This window comes from Lissotriton vulgaris, chromosome 1_1, assembly GCF_964263255.1.
Source record: "Lissotriton vulgaris chromosome 1_1, aLisVul1.2, whole genome shotgun sequence".
Taxonomy (NCBI): Eukaryota; Metazoa; Chordata; class Amphibia; order Caudata; family Salamandridae; genus Lissotriton; species Lissotriton vulgaris.
The window spans coordinates 1,845,133,866-1,845,151,919 of NC_141685.1; the positions used below are offsets into that span (position 1 = coordinate 1,845,133,866).

Here is an 18,054-nt window from a genome sequence, read left to right on the forward strand (position 1 = left end):
CTGCCATCCTCTTTCATTTGTTTAGATGCTATTTAAACTATTCAATTTCATTTTAAGCCTGTTTGACCGTTGTGGCATAAATCCAGGTTGACTAGTTTGGGGACATGAATAGGAGGAGTCGATTGACTACCATTTTTGTTCGTATTTTTGTTTAAGCATTTGCTAACAAGATAGGGTAATAAAAGGGCCTTCATTCACCTCCTCATCATTTTTTGTTGGAAATCAAAGGTGATGAAGCTATGTTCAGATCTTTAAACATTATGTTGTCTTCTCCATGTCCAGCTAACATATTCAGCAATAGCTAGGATCAGCTTTTTGGTTACCCCTACTTTTTGTCTGGTGCTATACTGTTTCTGACTAGTCTGACTGGGATCCTGCTAATCAGGACCCCAGTTTATGTGCTTTCTCCCCTAACTTGTTCATGGTAAGTACTTAGGTACCTCCCAGATAGAATACTGGCATATCATTATAAGTCCCTAGCATATGGTACTAAGGTACCAAGGGCATAGGTACACCAGGGATCCCCCATGGGCTAAAGCATGTATTATACCACCCATGGGAGACCACTCAAACTGTAACTTCAGGTCTACAATTGCAGCCTGTGTAAGCTGATGCTTGCACCACTTACAAAAGATATAGGTTTCCCAATATCTAAAGTTACGGCACTTAATATCTATAAGTCACCCCTAAAGCAGGCCTTTCAATCCTGAAGGCAGGGTGCTCCATTTCTAGGTGTGTGGGTGCCCCTTGATGAGCAAGACACCCCTACAACCTCCAAAATCTATTCTCCCGGGTTGTAAGTGCATCAGCCATTACGATACATGCGTCATTACGCGATGACCATCTCTAAACTGGCAGTAACAAACCTTGTCATGTTTGGTATTAAAGTTCTAATCCTACCTCCCACACCAGAGCCGCAGGAACCGAAGCCCTGTGCACCACATCAACTTGCTGTTGCAAAGGCATGTTGGCTTCCTTCCACCAAGATCTTCAGGCTCCAAGTAGCCCCAACCTCAAGCATCTCCTGTGACCAATATCTTTGTCCTCACCACATCACTTGCATCGTGGGCCTGCATCTTAGGTGAGCTTCTCAAGGTCCTTTTTCGACTCCAGGCCTCCGGCCTGTGGGTCCTCCAGAGGGTCTTTAATTTAATCGGGTTCCCCTGATTGCTCGGGGCCCGCTCTGACTCACCTGATTGTGGTGAGTCACTTGGACTTTGCTGGTCCCAACACTGCACCTTCTTCGCTTTCCACGTTGTTGCCAGTTGCTAAAGCTTGTTGGTGCTCCCGACGGGTACCGATCCTTCAACTCTCGACATCCAATGTGGGACAGCTCGTGAACGGCTCCTATTCTTCCACAGCATCTCCTGGGCCGTACAGCTGCAGCTCCAAGGTCATCGTCAGCTCGTGCAACACTGGACTTCGGTGGGCATTTGTCTTCTGGGCTGCCTGGTCACTCCTAAGTGGCATAGACTCTGTCCCCTCTGCTTACAGGTACTTCTCATCTTGAATCCACCTTTGGGTTCCACCGGACACTTTCACCTTCTCCAGCAGCAGTGTAGTGCAGTCAATGTTAATTGGACTTAGCAGCTGAATGGAACAGCACCTGTTCAACTTGTTTTGAATCTGTTAACCCAAATCTATGGTAACTACCACACTAGCCCCATAGAACTACAATAATCAAAACAGATTCTGTAAAAAATCTTGTGGTGTCAAACAATAAATGAAAACTTGAACACAAGAATAAGGGTGAAGCAACACGAGGAAAGTTTGTTCTTAGAAAAAATTATTTTTATTTATATTCATCCACAAATAAATCAAAGAAAATCAAGGGTGTACAGTTATTGACAAATGCATAAATTTCTTATGTAAATGGAGCTGATGAAACAATCCATAAATACAGAAGAAAACAATCCAGTCTAAGAAAATTAAGTGAAATTGACTTCTTTAAAAGATGATGAATAGAAAGCCAAAGGTTGGAGAGGAGACTTGGATTGAATTGTCGACGTTTCGGTCTCGAATATCCCACAAACGAGACGCCCACTTGATCTTTTGACCCCGAGCGCATTGCACACCGGCAATCCGATGTTAACTGTACACCCTTGATTTTCTTTGATTTATTTCTGGATGAATATAAATAATAATAATTTTTTCTAAGAACAAACTTTCCTCGTGTTGCTTCACCCTTATTCTTGTGTTCAAGTTTTCATTTATTGTTTGACACCACAAGATTTTTTACAGAATCTGTTTTGATTATTGTAGTTCTATGGGGCTAGTGTGGTAGTTACCATAGATTTGGGTTAACAGATTCAAAACAAGTTGAACAGGTGCTGTTCCATTCAGCTGCTAAGTCCAATTAACATTGACTGCACGACACTGTTGAATTCTAAACGCCAAATAAATCCCTTGCTGGGAACCTCCTTTACAATACTTTGACTGCCCAAGCCCGCAAGGGTATATTGGGTTACCCACCGCGATTACCAACTTCTCTAGCAGCGGCATCTTCCTGAAGTCCTCCATTGAGTTTGACTGCGGTTTCCAACGCTACTTCACACCTTCGCACCCGGCTTCCCTGGTTTAGGCATCCAGGTTCCTAGGGTATCCATGGGTCGGGTGGCTCTCCAACCGTCTGTCCTCCCCAGGTTTCTTCAGGGTCCACTGGAAAGGGTCCTTCTCTTTTAAAATTGCAACTGCGACTTACCCATTGATTTGTATTGAGCCCGCAGTCGTGTTCCCACTGTGCACACGGCCTCCGTGGGGTTCCTGGTTACTTACCTCAGGTTGTTACTTGGGGCCCAGCACTTCTACGTATTCTGGGTATAGTTGTGACTTGAGTCGTGGTTCGCATACCACTATTTTAGAATCTAGTTTGGTTTTCTCCCTAGCGATCACTGCGTATCTGTGCTACTTACCTGTTTCTGTTGCAAAGTATTGTGTGTATTGTGTATATCTCCGGCTAGGAGATATTGGTATGTGTTAGTGAGTATCTTATAATAAATGCATATTTTTTATAAATACACTGTGTGGTTCTTTTTTACTTAATCTATGCCAATAAGATTATGCTCTGGTAAAACAAGCTGCTTTACACCCCTTCTGGACTAAGCCTGAAGGCTGCGCCCCTCACCTACCACCTACCACCTACAGAGAGGTTTGCAAGGTTGTCTATGACCACTAAAATCACCATAGGGGTTGTCTGGATTAGTGCAGGGTGCCCACTTACGTAACTGTGCACCATACACTAAGCCAGCTTTTCACCGAGTCCTTACAGTCCATTACTTTCCCAGATTGGGAAAGACTCCTAATTGAGCCTGTTGTGATTATGAAACTGACAGCCTGGACTTCCACAGATCTTATTGGGATTGAATACATGCTTTTACATCAGTATCCCAATGGCAGTGCCACTAGATGACACCCTCCAACATGAACTGGCAAGGAAGGTAATGGTGACTTATCCCAATCTCAGTGTGCCTGGATGGCTCTCACCTCTGCAACTTCCATGCTCACTCATACGATAGCAGGAAAATAGCTGAAAGAAGTTGGGGAGGCCCTCAGACGAGTTGCTAGGCAACCTAAATGCCTTTTTAGGTCTCAGGCCTAGCGTACACTGTGCAAGCAGTGTCGTACAGCCAGAGTCCTTTTCCTGGGGTTTTGAAAATGGACCTGGAAATTCCACTTAGCTCGTGCGTGTTATTTCTTAGGTCCATTTTTATTGGCCTTTGCTTGCTAGTATTTTTAAAACAGAACACGCAATAGGCCATGGGCAGTCGCGTAGCTCCGCCCATGGCCTATTGGTGTCTGTTACGCACACCATAGGCCATATATATCTTCAAATATCGCAGCCGTCATGGCCGCGGTAATTGAAGACAGCGCACCACTCACAGGCTTTTTTTTTTACAAAAGCAATCGCGAAAGCGATCGCTTTCAGTGCTGCTTTTTTTTTTGTGTAGTACTTTGATGCTGGTTTTCAAAAATGCCAACTTGTAATCCAAAGCAGAAATTAGACCGTGTGAGATAGCTGGGGGATATGTTAAGCACACAGGAGCTTCCAGTAGTCTGCACACAGACCTTTCGATGCCCACCATCCCCAGTTTGCCTCTACGTTGCTAAAAAGGCTATATTCATGGACCCTTTCCTTGTTTCTGGACTACTGCCTGTTTATGCTATTATCGTACGCTCATCCGTCTCTATGTAAAGCGCTTTACCACACTTTACGAACTATGTCAGCGGTATGGAAAGATCTAGGTAAGAACAAGCCATCTCATTGGTATCGTACACATGGCCTGCCTCCTGCAAGTTGTAGCTCATTTTCAGGCCAATATTTCACCAACAACCGCTTAGTACTAATGCTACTACAGAGTGAGAGTGACAGCAGAGTGAGAGTGACAGCAGAGTGAGAGTGACAGCATGAGAGACAGCAGAGTGAGAGTGACAGAATGAGTGACAGCAGGGTGAGAGTGACAGCATGAGAGACAGCAGAGTGAGGTGACAGCAGAGTGAGGTGACAGCAGAGTGAGAGTGACAGCAGAGTGAGAGTGACAGCAGAGTGAGAGTGACAGCAGAGTGGGTGTGACAGCAGAGTGAGAGTGACAGCATGAGTGACAGCAGAGTGAGAGTGACGTGAGAGTGACAGCAGAGTGAGAGTGACGTGAGGGAGACAGCAGAGTGAGAGTGACAGCATGGGAGACAGCAGAGTGAGAGTGACAGCATGAGTGACAGCAGAGTGAGAGTGACAGCAGAGTGAGAGTGACAGCAGAGTGAGAGTGACAGCAGAGTGAGAGTGACAGCAGAGTGAGAGTGACAGCAGAGTGAGAGTGACAGCAGAGTGAGAGTGACAGCAGAGTGAGAGTGACAGCAGAGTGAGAGTGACAGCAGAGTGAGAGTGACATTAGAGTGAGAGTGACAGTATGGGAGACAGCAGAGTGAGAGTGACAGCATGAGAGACACTTCAGAGTGAGACTGACAGCAGAGCGAGAGAGACAACAGAGATAGCGAGACAGCAGAGCGAGAGTGACAGCAGAGCGAGAGTGACAGCAGAGCGAGAGTGACAGCAGAGCGAGAGTGACAGCAGAGCGAGAGTGACAGCAGAGCGAGAGTGACAGCAGAGTGTGAGAGACAGCAGAGTGTGAGAGACAGCAGAGTGTGAGAGACAGCAGAGTGTGAGAGACAGCAGAGTGTGAGAGACAGCAGAGTGTGAGAGACAGCAGAGTGAGAGTGACAGCAGAGTGAGAGTGACAGCAGAGTGAGAGAGACAGCAGAGTGAGAGTGACAGCAGAGTGAGAGAGACAGCAGAGTGAGAGTGACAGCAGAGTGAGAGTGACAGCAGAGTGAGAGTGACAGCAGAGTGAGAGTGACAGCAGAGTGAGAGTGACAGCAGAGTGAGAGTGACAGCAGAGTGAGAGAGACTCAGCAGTGTGAGTGCACCAGATAGAGCAGGGTATGCTTGTGCGCTTACACGGTGCACTGGCACACAGGAGCTAAAAGAAAGAACAGCTGAACACATGTCTTGGGAGCTTCATGGAGGCAGCCGGCCCTCTGTGAGGGGAGGAGCAAGGAGGGGACGCCCCAACCAATCAAGCGCAACTACTCACAACTTATTGTACGATTACAACACAGGCCAAAGGGCAGAGCTAGGTCTTTTCGCATTACGTAGGGTGAGCAGTGTGTGAGTGTGTAGGGTGAGCAGTGTGTGTGTGTGCAGGGTGAGCAGTGTGTGAGCGTGCAGAGTGAGCAGTGTGTGAGAGTGTAGGGTGAGCAGTGTGTAAGTGTGTAGAGTGAGCAGTGTGTGGGTTTGTAGGGTGAGCAGTGTGTGAGTGTGCAGGGTGAGCAGTGTGAGAGTAGGGTGAGCAGTGTGTGTGTATGTAGGGTGAGCAGTGTGTGAGTGTGCAGGATGAACATTGTGTGAGTGTGCAGTGTGAACAGTGTGTAGGGTGAGCAGTGTGTGAGTGTGCAGGGTGAGCAGTGTGTGAGTGTGCAGGGTGAACATTATGTGAGTGTGTAGGGTGAGCAGTGTGTGATTGTGTAGGGGCAGTGTGTGAGTGTGCAGGGTACTAAAACTCAAACTAAGCCCACCACACACACACAAACACCACACACATAACACCACACACATAACACCACACACATAACACCACACACACCAACACAAACACTCTCCACCACACACGCAACCACACACACAACCACATACACACACAACCACACCGTCAGTGCACGCTTTCACTGGGCACAAACACCACCAGCCATCAGTGCACGCTTTCACCGGGCACAAACACCACCAGCCGTCAGTGCAGGCTTCCACCAGGCCCCAACCGCCAGACGCCTGTGCGCGCTTTCACCAAACACACACACACACCACCAGCCATCAGTGCACACTTTCACCAGGCACACACAACACCAGCCGTCAGTGCACGCTTTCACCAGGCACACACACCACCAGCCATCAGTGCACACTTTCACCAGGCACACACACCACCAGCCGTCTGTGCATGCTTTTACCAGGCACACACACCACCAGCCGTCAGTGCACGCATCCACCAGGCACACACACCTCCAGCCGGCAGTGCACGCTTCCACCAGGCACACACACCACCAGCCATCAGTGCACAATTTCTACAGGCACACACACTACCAGCCATCAGTGCACACATCAATTGTTAACGCATCCACAATTAACTATTGTAGCAATCGCAGTATGGTACTTTACTTTTAAACATATTCACCTGAAGCGCAGCATACCACCATTCATATACAATCTAAATAGCAATCAATCAATCAATCAATCAATCAAAGACATTTGTAGAGCGCACTACTTACCCGGAGGGTCTCAAGGCGCTTGGGGGGAGGCGCTCGGGTGCTGCTACTGCTCGAACATCCAGGTCTTGAGCTTCTTCCTGAAGGAGAGGTGGTCTTGGGTCAGGCGCAGGTCGGGAGGGAGGGAGTTCCAGGTCTTGGCGGCCAGGTAGGAGAAGGACCTTCCTCCTGTTGTCGCTCTTCGGACGCGGGGAACGGCGGCAAGGGCGTGACTGGCTGATCGGATATGGCGTTTGGGAGCGTAGAAGTTGATGCGGTTGTTGAGGTAGCTCGGGCCCTGATCGTGTAGGGCTTTGTGTGCGTGGGTGAGGAGACGGAAGGTGATTCTTTTGTTGACGGGGAGCCAATGGAGGTCTCTCAGATGTCCGGAGATGTGGCTGTGTCGTGGGATGTCGAGGATGAGTCTGGCTGAGGTGTTCTGGATCCGCTGGAGTTTCTTCTGGAGCTTGGCAGTGGTTCCGGCGTAGAGGGCGTTGCCGTAGTCCAGACGGCTGGTGACGAGGGCCTGGGTGACCGTCTTCCTGGTCTCGGTGGGGATCCACCGGAAGATCTTCCGTAGCATGCGCAGGATGTTGAAGCACGACGAGGAGACGGCGTTGACTTGTCTGGTCATGGAGAGGGAGGAGTCCAGGATGAAGCCCAGGTTGCGTGCGTGGTCTGTCGGTTTGGGTGCGGTGCCCAGGGCGTGGGGCCACCAGGAGTCGTCCCAGGCAGAGGGCGAGGAGCCCAGGATGAGGACTTCCGTCTTGTCTGAGTTCAGTTTCAGGCGGCTGGTCGTCATCCACTCGGCTACGTCTTTCATCCCTTCGTGAAGGTCGGCTCTGGCGGCGGCGGGGTCGTTGGTCAGGGAGAGGATCAGCTGGGTGTCGTCTGCGTAGGAGATGATGTTGAGGTTGTGCTTGCGTGCGATGGCCGCGAGGGGGCTCATGTAGACGTTGAAGAGGGTGGGGCTCAGCGAGGATCCTTGAGGGACGCCGCAGATGACTTCGGTGGCCTCTGACTTGTACGGTGGTAGACGGACTCTCTGTGTTCTTCCGTCGAGGAAGGAGATGATCCATTCCAGTGCCTTCTCCTGGATTCCGACGTTGCTGAGGCGCTGCACTAGGGTGCGGTGGCAGACAGTGTCGAATGCCGCAGAGAGGTCTAGGAGGATGAGGGCCGCTGTTTCTCCGTTGTCCATCAGGGCTCGGATGTCATCGGTGGCAGCGATGAGGGCGGTCTCGGTGCTGTGGTTGGCTCGGAAGCCAGACTGTGAGCGGTCGAGGGATCCATTCGTCTCGAGGAAGGCGGCCAGCTGATTGTTGACGGTCTTCTCGATGACTTTGGCTGGGAACGGGAGGATTCTTCTAGAATGTTTTCTTTATATGGAATTTTCAAATATATATGCACAAACGAATTTGGGTGCATTAGGCTACATGAATCTGTCTTTCTATGACCAATCAAAATGGTCTTTGTCCCCCAAAGTGTGTAAATGTGTACGCTCTCACAAAAGTGATCCAAATTATTATAACGTTGTTGTTGTGAAGTGTTTTTGGCAACATGATCACCATGTAATTGAAAATAATTAAAATATAGGGCTCTGCTTCTCCTCTTCCCCTGATATTTGTGTTCTCTCCAAGGTTCTAGTGTAAAATGTGTGCTTAATGCCCAGAGGACAGCCTAAACACGTGGGCCTGGACCGCTTGACTGTGACTTAAACCTAATGTGATCTGATATATGCACTCATGACCGAACTTGGCACAAGTTAGTGGGGCCTACTACACCCTGGCTGAGAAGATAATAGACACAAAACTACTATTGGAATGTGTTACTTCTTTCCCACATTCTTTGGTACGAATACACACTTTATTTTAGAAGGTAACTTTCCTCTACTTAGTTTTACCTTTCATTTACTTTCTTTATTTCTATGCAGACCAGTTGATGAACCACTTGTGGGTGCAATGAGCGGTGTGCTCTGGTACTATAGGTGTTTTTTGTCCACACTGAGTAGGTTGCTACTTGGACTGCTACAGTTGTTCTGCACATGCACGACCAAACATTAATGGTAATCTCATTGCCTCAAATTATTAAACGCAACAAATTCGAAATAATACATGTAGTCACCCTTGTGAACACTTACGCTTGTACCAGTTTTGAATCAAATACTTTGTTTAGTGACATTGCTAATAGCAAGTACATTGTGTACAATAGTATTTTTCAAGACAGTGTAGCATATTTCTAGAATGTATTTAATCTTTGCTGCCTTTAACAAGCATGTGATCAAAGTCTGATGTTTTGCTTGAGATCCTAGTTGGCACTTTTATCCTGTGATTATAGTGCGGGAAAGCAGGGAACTCTTATAAAGTAACCATTACCTCTTATTCAGGTGTTCTGCTCATGCTGAAAGGGAGCAATAAAACTGACTGGCATGGGGGAATGGCTGACCACCCATTAGTTGCCAACTCCATTTTCGTTACACATAGGTGATCTTTGTAGAGCTGTTAGTGTGGCTATGATTCCCAGAATAGTAGTGGGGTTTATCACCTGTTAGCCTGAACAGTGTTGTTGTTCACTACCACGCAGACTCCACACAGGTTATGCTGGAAGCCATGGTGTGGATTTCAACATAATGGTGCATTCTGGGTATAGAGTGGACTCTGATTGTCAGTTGGGTGAGACAACAAGGTCCAGAAGGGTATGGCCTGTTGGCAGTGCATGATGCACAGGTTTATTGGTCGGTGCTTGGTCCAAGAGGTGCAGGGTTACAGATTGGGCTTGTATCAGCAATGGGCATGGGATTTCCATGGAAAGTGATAATATAGTTCTAACATTATTAACAATTGAGATGTCTCAGATTTTATGTATGTTTTATGTTCATCCTCATTCGGTGATTTGTTCTTGATTAACTGTACCTTGTTTATGGGGAATTCACAAGTAATGTTGTTTTTTCGTTGATGGTGTGTGCAGCCTGAACACACACCACAAACTCTTTGTACAGATCCTCTCAAAAGAGATAGGAGCACAGAGGCCTTTGTGTGTGAATGGGTGCTGCGTGCAGAATCATTGTTAGTGGGGCATTGTTAAGAATGGTATGCAGGGATGGAATGCTTCAAAGATGACTGCAGTGAATGCCATCTTTTAAGTGACAGAAAAACACACGAGAACGTCTCTGCATGTTTCTTCTCTTTGTTCTTCTTGCTGCAGTGTGATAACGGATTCCCTGTTTTCTTGAAGGTATGCTATATATTGGAAGAAAAGGTTCACTGAGCAGCCCATAACTGACTTCTGCACCGTGATAAGAACCAACTCGGAGGCTTCCTTAGGTAAAAATGGCTCTTCACTATGCTCTCTTGTCTAACAATTAAAGAAATAGTGCTGCAACCATTTTATGAATCATTCTGTCGCGCATGCTTCCCCACAGTTCTTCCTTAATCGTAAAAATGGCTCTTCACTATGCTCTCTTGTCTAACAATTAAAGAAATAGTGCTGCAACCATTTTATGAATCATTCTGTCGCGCATGCTTCCCCACAGTTCTTCCTTAATCGTAAAAATGGCTCTTCACTATGCTCTCTTGTCTAACAATTAAAGAAATAGTGCTGCAACCATTTTATGAATCATTCTGTCGCGCATGCTTCCCCACAGTTCTTCCTTAATCGTAAAAATGGCTCTTCACTATGCTCTCTTGTCTAACAATTAAAGAAATAGTGCTGCAACCATTTTATGAATCATTCTGTCGCGCATGCTTCCCCACAGTTCTTCCTTAATCGTAAAAATGGCTCTTCACTATGCTCTCTTGTCTAACAATTAAAGAAATAGTGCTGCAACCATTTTATGAATCCGTCTGTCGTGCATGCTTCCCCACAGTTCTTCCTTAATCGGGGCAGGGTTTACATGGGGGATACAGCTGGCTGCTCTTCTCCGAAGATTTTTATATATCATGAGTACTGCAGTTGGTGATATGAAGAGTTCTTGTCTATGTAGTGCAGTGGCTGACGGACAGGTGTCCTAAAAGTGGCCCTACTGGCTGAGGTGGCGATTGACCTCCTCCCCCTTTTGGACTTGAACAATCAATATGCTGTCCTTAATTTAAGTATGCAGTAAAGAGTTTCTTGAATTTGTTGTTTACCATCACTACCTGAAATGCTTTCAAGCTACCAGCCACCTTTTTTCGAAGAATCTGGGGCAAAGTAGGGTTAGAAATATCTTTTTCAGATTTTTGTTTATATTTGCTGTTTTTCATTCATCAGAAGAACAAGAAAATTATTACCTGCTATGTGATGTTTTACCAGAAGACAGAATACTGAGAGAACAGCTTCAACAAAAGAGACTGGTTAGTCCTTTTTATATTGTTTTGAATTTTTAAAAAAACGTATCTTTATTGCGTTTTTCCAATTTTTTAGAGTCATCGTGAATTACATTTATACGTATATTAATGGACATTGCCATACAAAGTACATATTAAGGATTCACTGTGTTATTAAATTTACAATACTCATTGAAACTGAAATTTGTTCTACATAGCAATATGAGCAAATGTGCACAATGTCCACTGTACTCTGTCGCGTCTCGGTGTCCAAATAGTGGCGCCTCTGCGTCTCTCAGTTGCTCATAATGTATATGTCACCAGCTGCGATATTTGTTATTTATCTTTGTGCCCTGTAAGGGAAACCCAAGAAAATCTACACCTGGATACGTTCTTAGAGCCATTGGAAAATGCAAAACCAGATATATTTTGTTTTTTAAAAACACTCTAACTAAAAGTGCCATCAACAACTCATCACATCTGGGTCAGGGTATTTGTAATATATGTGTGTCAGACCTACTACTCTCTGGTGAGGTATACTATCTTACTCGCACCACAAGAGGCTTAGCTTGGCAGGTGTTGCGTTGTTTCCGTTGGTGGTCCTCACATTCCATGGATACGGGCCATAGTCTAGTAGGGAGTTAGCTCTTACCCTGAATTCGGGGTGTGATATACCTATGTGTTTGCGTCTTCTTCACTCGCATCATTTTCCTGTGAAGAAGTGCCGTTATCTTTCATATTCCCATGTATGAATTTCGTGAGGATATTGTCCCAATATTGTGCTATCGTGTATTTACGTAGCCCGGCTATTTCTATGCAGTGTTGTGCTTTCTGCTTGTGGCCAGACTGAGAGGGACTTTTTTCAGCTGTCACCGACGGGGGCGGAGGGGGGGGGTCAGTGTGTTTCCATCTCTTGGTTATTAGTTGCTTTGCTACAATTAATCCTAAGTCAATACATCTAGAGGTGACCTTGTTTTTCTTAATCTGGTATAGAGGCCTAAAACACAAGCTTCCCATGTGTATATTAACGACTCGTCTGTGCATTTTACGAGTGTTGTGGTGACTTTTTGCAAATAGGTATCAAGGGAGGTGCAAGACCATAGCATATCAATCAATCAATCAATCAGAGTACTTGTAAAGCGCGCTACTTACCCGTGAGGGTCTCAAGGCGCTGAGGAGAGGGGGTGCCGCTACTGATCGAAGAGCCAGGTCTGGAAGAGTCTTCTGAAGGCGAGTAGGTCTTGGGTCCGCTGTAGGTGGGTAGGGAGGGTGTTCCAGGTCTTGGCGGCGAGGTAGGAGAAGGATCTGCCACCAGAGGTTGTTCGTTGGATGTGGGGGGACAGCGGCGAGGGCGAGGCTGGCGGAGCGGAGCTGGCGGGTGGGGTTGTGGAAGCTGAGTCTGCTGTTCAGGTAGGCTGGTCCGGCGTTGTGGAGTGCTTTGTGTGCGTGGGTGAGGAACTTGAAGGTGATCCTCTTGTTGACGGGGAGCCAGTGTAGGTCTCTCAGGTGGGGGGTGATGTGGCTGCAGCGGGGGACGTTGACGATCAGTCGGGCGGAGGCGTTTTGGATATGTTGTAGTCGTCGTAGGTGTTTGGCTGGGATTCCGGCGTAGAGTGCGTTGCCGTAGTCCAATCTGCTGCTGACGAGGGCGTAGGAGATGATGTTGAGGTCTTGTTGGTGGCCCACTTGTGCGAGGGGGGCCATGTAGACGTTGAACAGCGTCGGGCTGAGGGATGAGCCCTGGGGGACGTCGCAGATGATGTCGGTGGCCTCGGATCGGAAGGGCGGGAGGCAGACACTCTGGGTTCTGCCGGAGAGGAAGGTCATGGTCCAGTCAAGGGCCTTCTCTTGGATTTCAGCTTCTAGGAGGCATGTCTTTAGAGTGCGATGGCAGACCGTGTCGAAGGCGGCTGACAGGTCCAGGAGGATGAGGGCTGATGTTTAGCCATTGGCTAGTTGGCGCCTGATGTTGTCTGTGGCAGCGATGAGGGCTGTCTCGGTGCTGTGGTTTCGTCTGAACCCGGACTGGGACGGGTCCAAGATGTTGTTGTCTTCCAGGTGGCGGGTCAGTTGCATGTTAACGATTTTCTTGATGACCTTCGCCGGGAACGGGAGCAGGGAGATGGGCCGGAAGTTCTTGGGGTCCGCCTTGGGCTTCTTGAGGAGGGCGTTGATTTTGGCGTGTTTCCAGCTTTCCGGGAATGTCGCTGTTTCGGAGGAGATGTTGATGACCTTCCGTAGTTGGGGTGTAATGGCAGCGTCTGCTTTGATGAATACGTGGTGTGGGCATGGGTCTGACGGAGAGCCTGAGTGGATGGAGTTCATGACCTTGCGTGTCCCGTCGTCGTTCACGTTGGATCAGGAGGTCAGGCGGTTGGCGCTGGTGGTGTTCACAGGGGAGGCGGGGTCTGGCGTAGTTGGGGCAATCATGGTGTTGAAGCTGTCATGGATGTCCGTGATCTTGCTGTGGAAGAAGATGGCTAGTGATTGCACAGTTCTTGTGAGGGCGGTATGTCGTTGGTGTTGGCCCTGGGGTTGGAGAGTTCCTTTACGATGCTGAAGAGCTCTTTGCTGTTGAGTGCGTTGTTATCCAGGCGGTCTTTGAAGGAGGATCTCTTGGCTAATCTGATGAGGTGGTGATGTCTGCGGGTGGCGTCCTTGTGGGCTGCGTGGTATTCCGGAGTGCGTTCGTGGAGCCATATCTTCTCCAGTTTCCGGCATGCACGTTTGGAGGTCTGGAGCTCGTCGGTTAACCAGGTGGCTCTCTTGCTGGCGTGGTTGTTGGAGGGTTTCTAGAGTGGGGCGAGGGTGTTGGCGCAGTCTTCGATCCACTGTCTGAGGTTGTGGGCTGCGGTGTCTGGGTTGGTGGGGTCGGTGGGTGGGTTTTGGGCGAGGGTGGTGATCAGCTGGTCTTCGGTGACTTTGCTCCAGCAGTGGCGAGGTAGCTGTTGGGTGCGGTGGTGCGTGGTTCGTTTATTGAAGGTGAAATGGATGCAGCGGTGGTCGGTCCAGTGGAGTTCGGTAGTGTGGTCGAAGGCGTTGTGGGTGCCTGTGGAGAAGACTGGGTCCAGCGTGTGGCCAGCGGTGTGGGTGGGTGCGGTGACGAGTTGTCTCTCGAGGTGGAAATTCAGGTCCCCGAGGAGGATGTAGTCCGTGGAGGCGAGTGCGTGGGTGCTGGCGACTTCGGCGATGGAGTCGCTGAATTGAGCTTGGGGCCCGAAGGGTCTGTACATGAGTGTTCCTCTGAGGGTGGTGTTGGGGTCGGTGTGGATCCGGAAGTGCAGATGTTCGGCATGATGAGGGTGTCGTCTGCGTGGGTGGCGACCTTGAGGGTGGACTTGTGGACGATGGCTATTCCTCCTCCGGTTCAGTTGGCGCGATCCCTGCGGGTGATCTTGTAGCTGTCCGGGATGGCTATGGCGATGTCAGGCGCCGAGGAGTCGTTCCACCAGGTCTCGGTCAGGAAGGCCACATCTGGGGCGGAGGTGTCGAGCAGATCCCAGAGCTCGACGGCGTGTTTGCGTCTGGAGCAGGGTGTTGAGGAGTATGCAGCGGAGGTTGTTGGGTCCAGTCCTTGGAGGTTTGGTGGTTGTGTTGCAGGTGAAGCTGTAGGTGTGGCAGGAAAAAGGTCCGTGAGTACGTTTTGGGGCGGCTTAGAAGCAGGTGTGGTTTCGGCCGGTGTTGAGTGTGTTGAGGGTGCTGGCGTAGTGGCAGAGTCTGGTGTTGTGGCGTTCGCGGGGTCCAGGGGTTCTGGTGCTGGGCGCGGTCCAGGCACGGACGGGCGCAGACGGGCTTGCCTTTGGCATGCCTTCAGCGTGCCAGCGGCGCTTCCATAAGAGGGGGATAGGGAGGGAGGAGCAGCTGGGAGGCGGGAGCGGGGTGTCCAGTGGGGAGCAGGGGGGCGGGTCTGCAAGACGCAGTGGCGGGAAGGAGCGGGAAATGGCGGCAAAACAGGTGGGTGGCAGGGAGCATCCCCGAGGGAGCTGGCGGCCGTGTGGTGGCGTGGGGAGCGACCTACCTGCGAGCAGGGTCAGAGGTCGCTCCTACGCCACTGCACGGCCTCCTTAAGAGGGGGAGAGGGACGGAGGAGCAGCTGGGAGGCGGGAGCGGAGGTCCAATGGGGAGCAGGGGGGCGGGGCCACAGTGGACGCAGCGGCGGGAAACGGCGGCAAAACAGGCAGGCGGCAGGGAGCAGGCCTGAGGCAGCTGGCAGCCGTGTGGTGGCGTGGGGAGCGACCTGCCTGCGAGCATATGCAGGAGGTCCACTTTTATCTGTAGGCAACGTGGACATGTCGAAGTGATGATATGAAAATATCTGTTTATTTTGTCAGGTGAAAAGTATATATGTTTGCTTATGTTCTGAACTTCGAGCTTCTTGGTATGCTTGTGGAGCTGCCAGTATTGCGTCCGATTCTTTATCCGTCCTTGGTTGTCCTCTATCTACTTCCCACCATTCTCGGAGGGCCCACATGGGTTTCAGTGTGTGAATGCGTAATGCCTCCACTAGCCAATGTACAATGTGTGATCCTTTTCCCATGACATGTAGGAATTGCAACAGAAAATGTGTCTGGTTCAGTAGTAAGGTCTCCCTGTGCCGCCGTTAGGGATCTCTTAATAGAACTGTGCAAAAGAAATTGGCCTGCAGGTAATTCGTATTCTGTTGTCAATGTTTCGAAAGGCATCAAGGTGCAATCTGTGTAGAGGTCACCCAGTGTATCCAAATCTACTTCATGCTAACGTACGAGTGCTCCATCAGGGGTACCTGTCCTTCCTCTAGATGTCCCCACAAGTGGTAGTGACGGGGCATATGGGATCGTACCCCTGTTAAGGTATAAGCTTCTCCTATAGCAGTTACATGGTGGCTGCGTCTTCTAATCCCATGCTCCCTAGCCATCTCTTCACCCTTTGCAACTGCCCCGCCACATAGTACAAGTCCATTTTAGGGACTGCCAGTCCTCCTCTGTAGGTAGGTGCATATAATTTCCATAATGCAATACGGGGTCTACCTTTATTCCAGATTAGGTCTTGGAACAATTGTTCAACAGTTTGGGTAGAATTATCATCTTTGTTAGTGTTATTCTACCCATGATGCTTAATGGAAGCAACTTCCAGAATTGTGTTTGAGCTATAACAGCAGATATGGTCCTAATTAGGTTTCTTTCCAGCACATCTGCGGGGGCCCGATATATAAAAATGGCAAGATAGCGGAACGTAGATGGCTACCATCTGAGAGTGTAATTGTTCATGAGCACATTTATTTCCGTTGTATTTTCACTAAATGGGTATATGCCTGATTTTGCCAAGGTCACGCTGAGACCCCACAGTTTTTCAAAGTCTCTGAGTGTGTCTGCTATTGTGGTAGGGATATCATGTAAATCCTGTAAAGACATCAGTAGATCATCAGCATATAATGAAATAGCATGTATTCCATCTCGCAGTTGAATGCCCCAGTCCTCCCCGTCCCTACGGAGTAGCGTCGCCAGTGGTTCCATTGTGAGGCGGAAAAAGAAGTGGGTACAAAGGACATCCTTGACTGGTGCCTCTGTTTACCTGTACAGTATCTGATAGAAGTCATCCTGTCCGAACTCTGACAGAAGGACATTGGTACAATAACCGGATCATTCGCAAGGACTTCTTCTTATATTGTTTTGATGATGAGCAAAGAGTATCACGGAAAATAGATGCATACGACTGTGCCTTGATAAACCTGGATTTTGGCATGGTGGATTTTGTGATTCTGTGTGTATTCTTTTAGTTACATTATTCTGACTTATTGAAGATGAATCCAGAACCTCTTTCAAAAACAGTAAATTAGCCGGTAACCGTCATCATTAAGGATTATTTTTCTTTTCTATTTGTCTGTTTGGAAAAGGTAACTTTACTTCTTCAGTGTGTTTAACCTTTGTCTCAAACACAAGCAAATGGTTTTTGAACATCAGTCGCTAGATACAGATAGCATACGAACATAATATTTCTGATGGAAATGACTTGATTTCGTTTTCAGCTTCTTTACTTAGGCACCATGAAACCATTAGCCAGATTACAATCAGTTATGTCATCCCTTCAAAGTCAACATGAATCAGTTTGAGGAACACAACTAGGCTTGTAAAAAAGATTAGCAGGTTGATGTTAACCCTACTGACAAAATTGCCTTTTATGAAAATCAAACTTTAGGAGAAGCATTTACACTTTGTCAGCTACCATAAGTTGGGGCATTGTCTGCTAAGGTAGTCACCTCAGACCATAACCAAAATATGGACATCAGGTCCAGGAGCCGATTCTTGAAAACATGCTAGCCATCTCAAGATCACCTTTTAGACCTCTATTCCTTTGGCTTTATGGTAACCTCTAATGATCTCCACATCAGCCTTGAGCTCACAAATGAATACATGTATTCCAGTGTATCCTGGAGGCCCTGCACAACTTTATCAGGTTAAACAATGGCCGGAGCCAAAACATACCAATTCCTGGATGTTATGCACCATTAATGCAGGAGTATCACTCAGCATCAAGACATAACTCGGCCATACCTAATAAGAAGATTTAGAATCTACTATCTTTGTTCATATTTCGTTTGACAACCTTAATGTTTGAAGAGCTTTAGGAGCTTAGAATGACAATGAAGCCTGTAGGAGGTTACGCAAACCCTCAATATTGAAATAGATTTCAACAGCGTCATTGAACCTTATAGGGCCCGAAAAAGAGTGTCTTAGTACATTTATTTAATGCACACTGTGCCGTGAGCCCTGCCAAATTTATTACATCTCCATTTGAAAACTTTTGTAATATGACCATGATATAAATCACTTTTCAGTACTTTTGTCAGCCAGTGGTTTTATTTAAAAATGTTTTACTCTTTAACAAAGAAACGTATGGCTGCCAACTGAAAGTCCCTATAGCCTGACCCCATTTGGTTTTGATTCCCGCTGATTCCACCTCCTCTACAGATTTCTACTTCTTC

The 18,054-nt window shown here is 48.0% G+C and overlaps 1 protein-coding gene across 1 annotated transcript in view; it reads left to right on the plus strand.

Annotated features, from left to right (window-relative positions):
* The window catches only part of ZNF277 (zinc finger protein 277), a 602,005-nt gene that overhangs the window by 211,989 nt on the left and 371,962 nt on the right, over positions 1-18,054 (plus strand). Inside the window, exons 3-4 of the mRNA XM_086919306.1 lie at positions 10,024-10,112; positions 11,038-11,120. Of these exons, the coding sequence (XP_086775432.1) occupies positions 10,024-10,112; positions 11,038-11,120 (172 nt within the window). The remainder of the gene's footprint in view (positions 1-10,023; positions 10,113-11,037; positions 11,121-18,054) is intronic.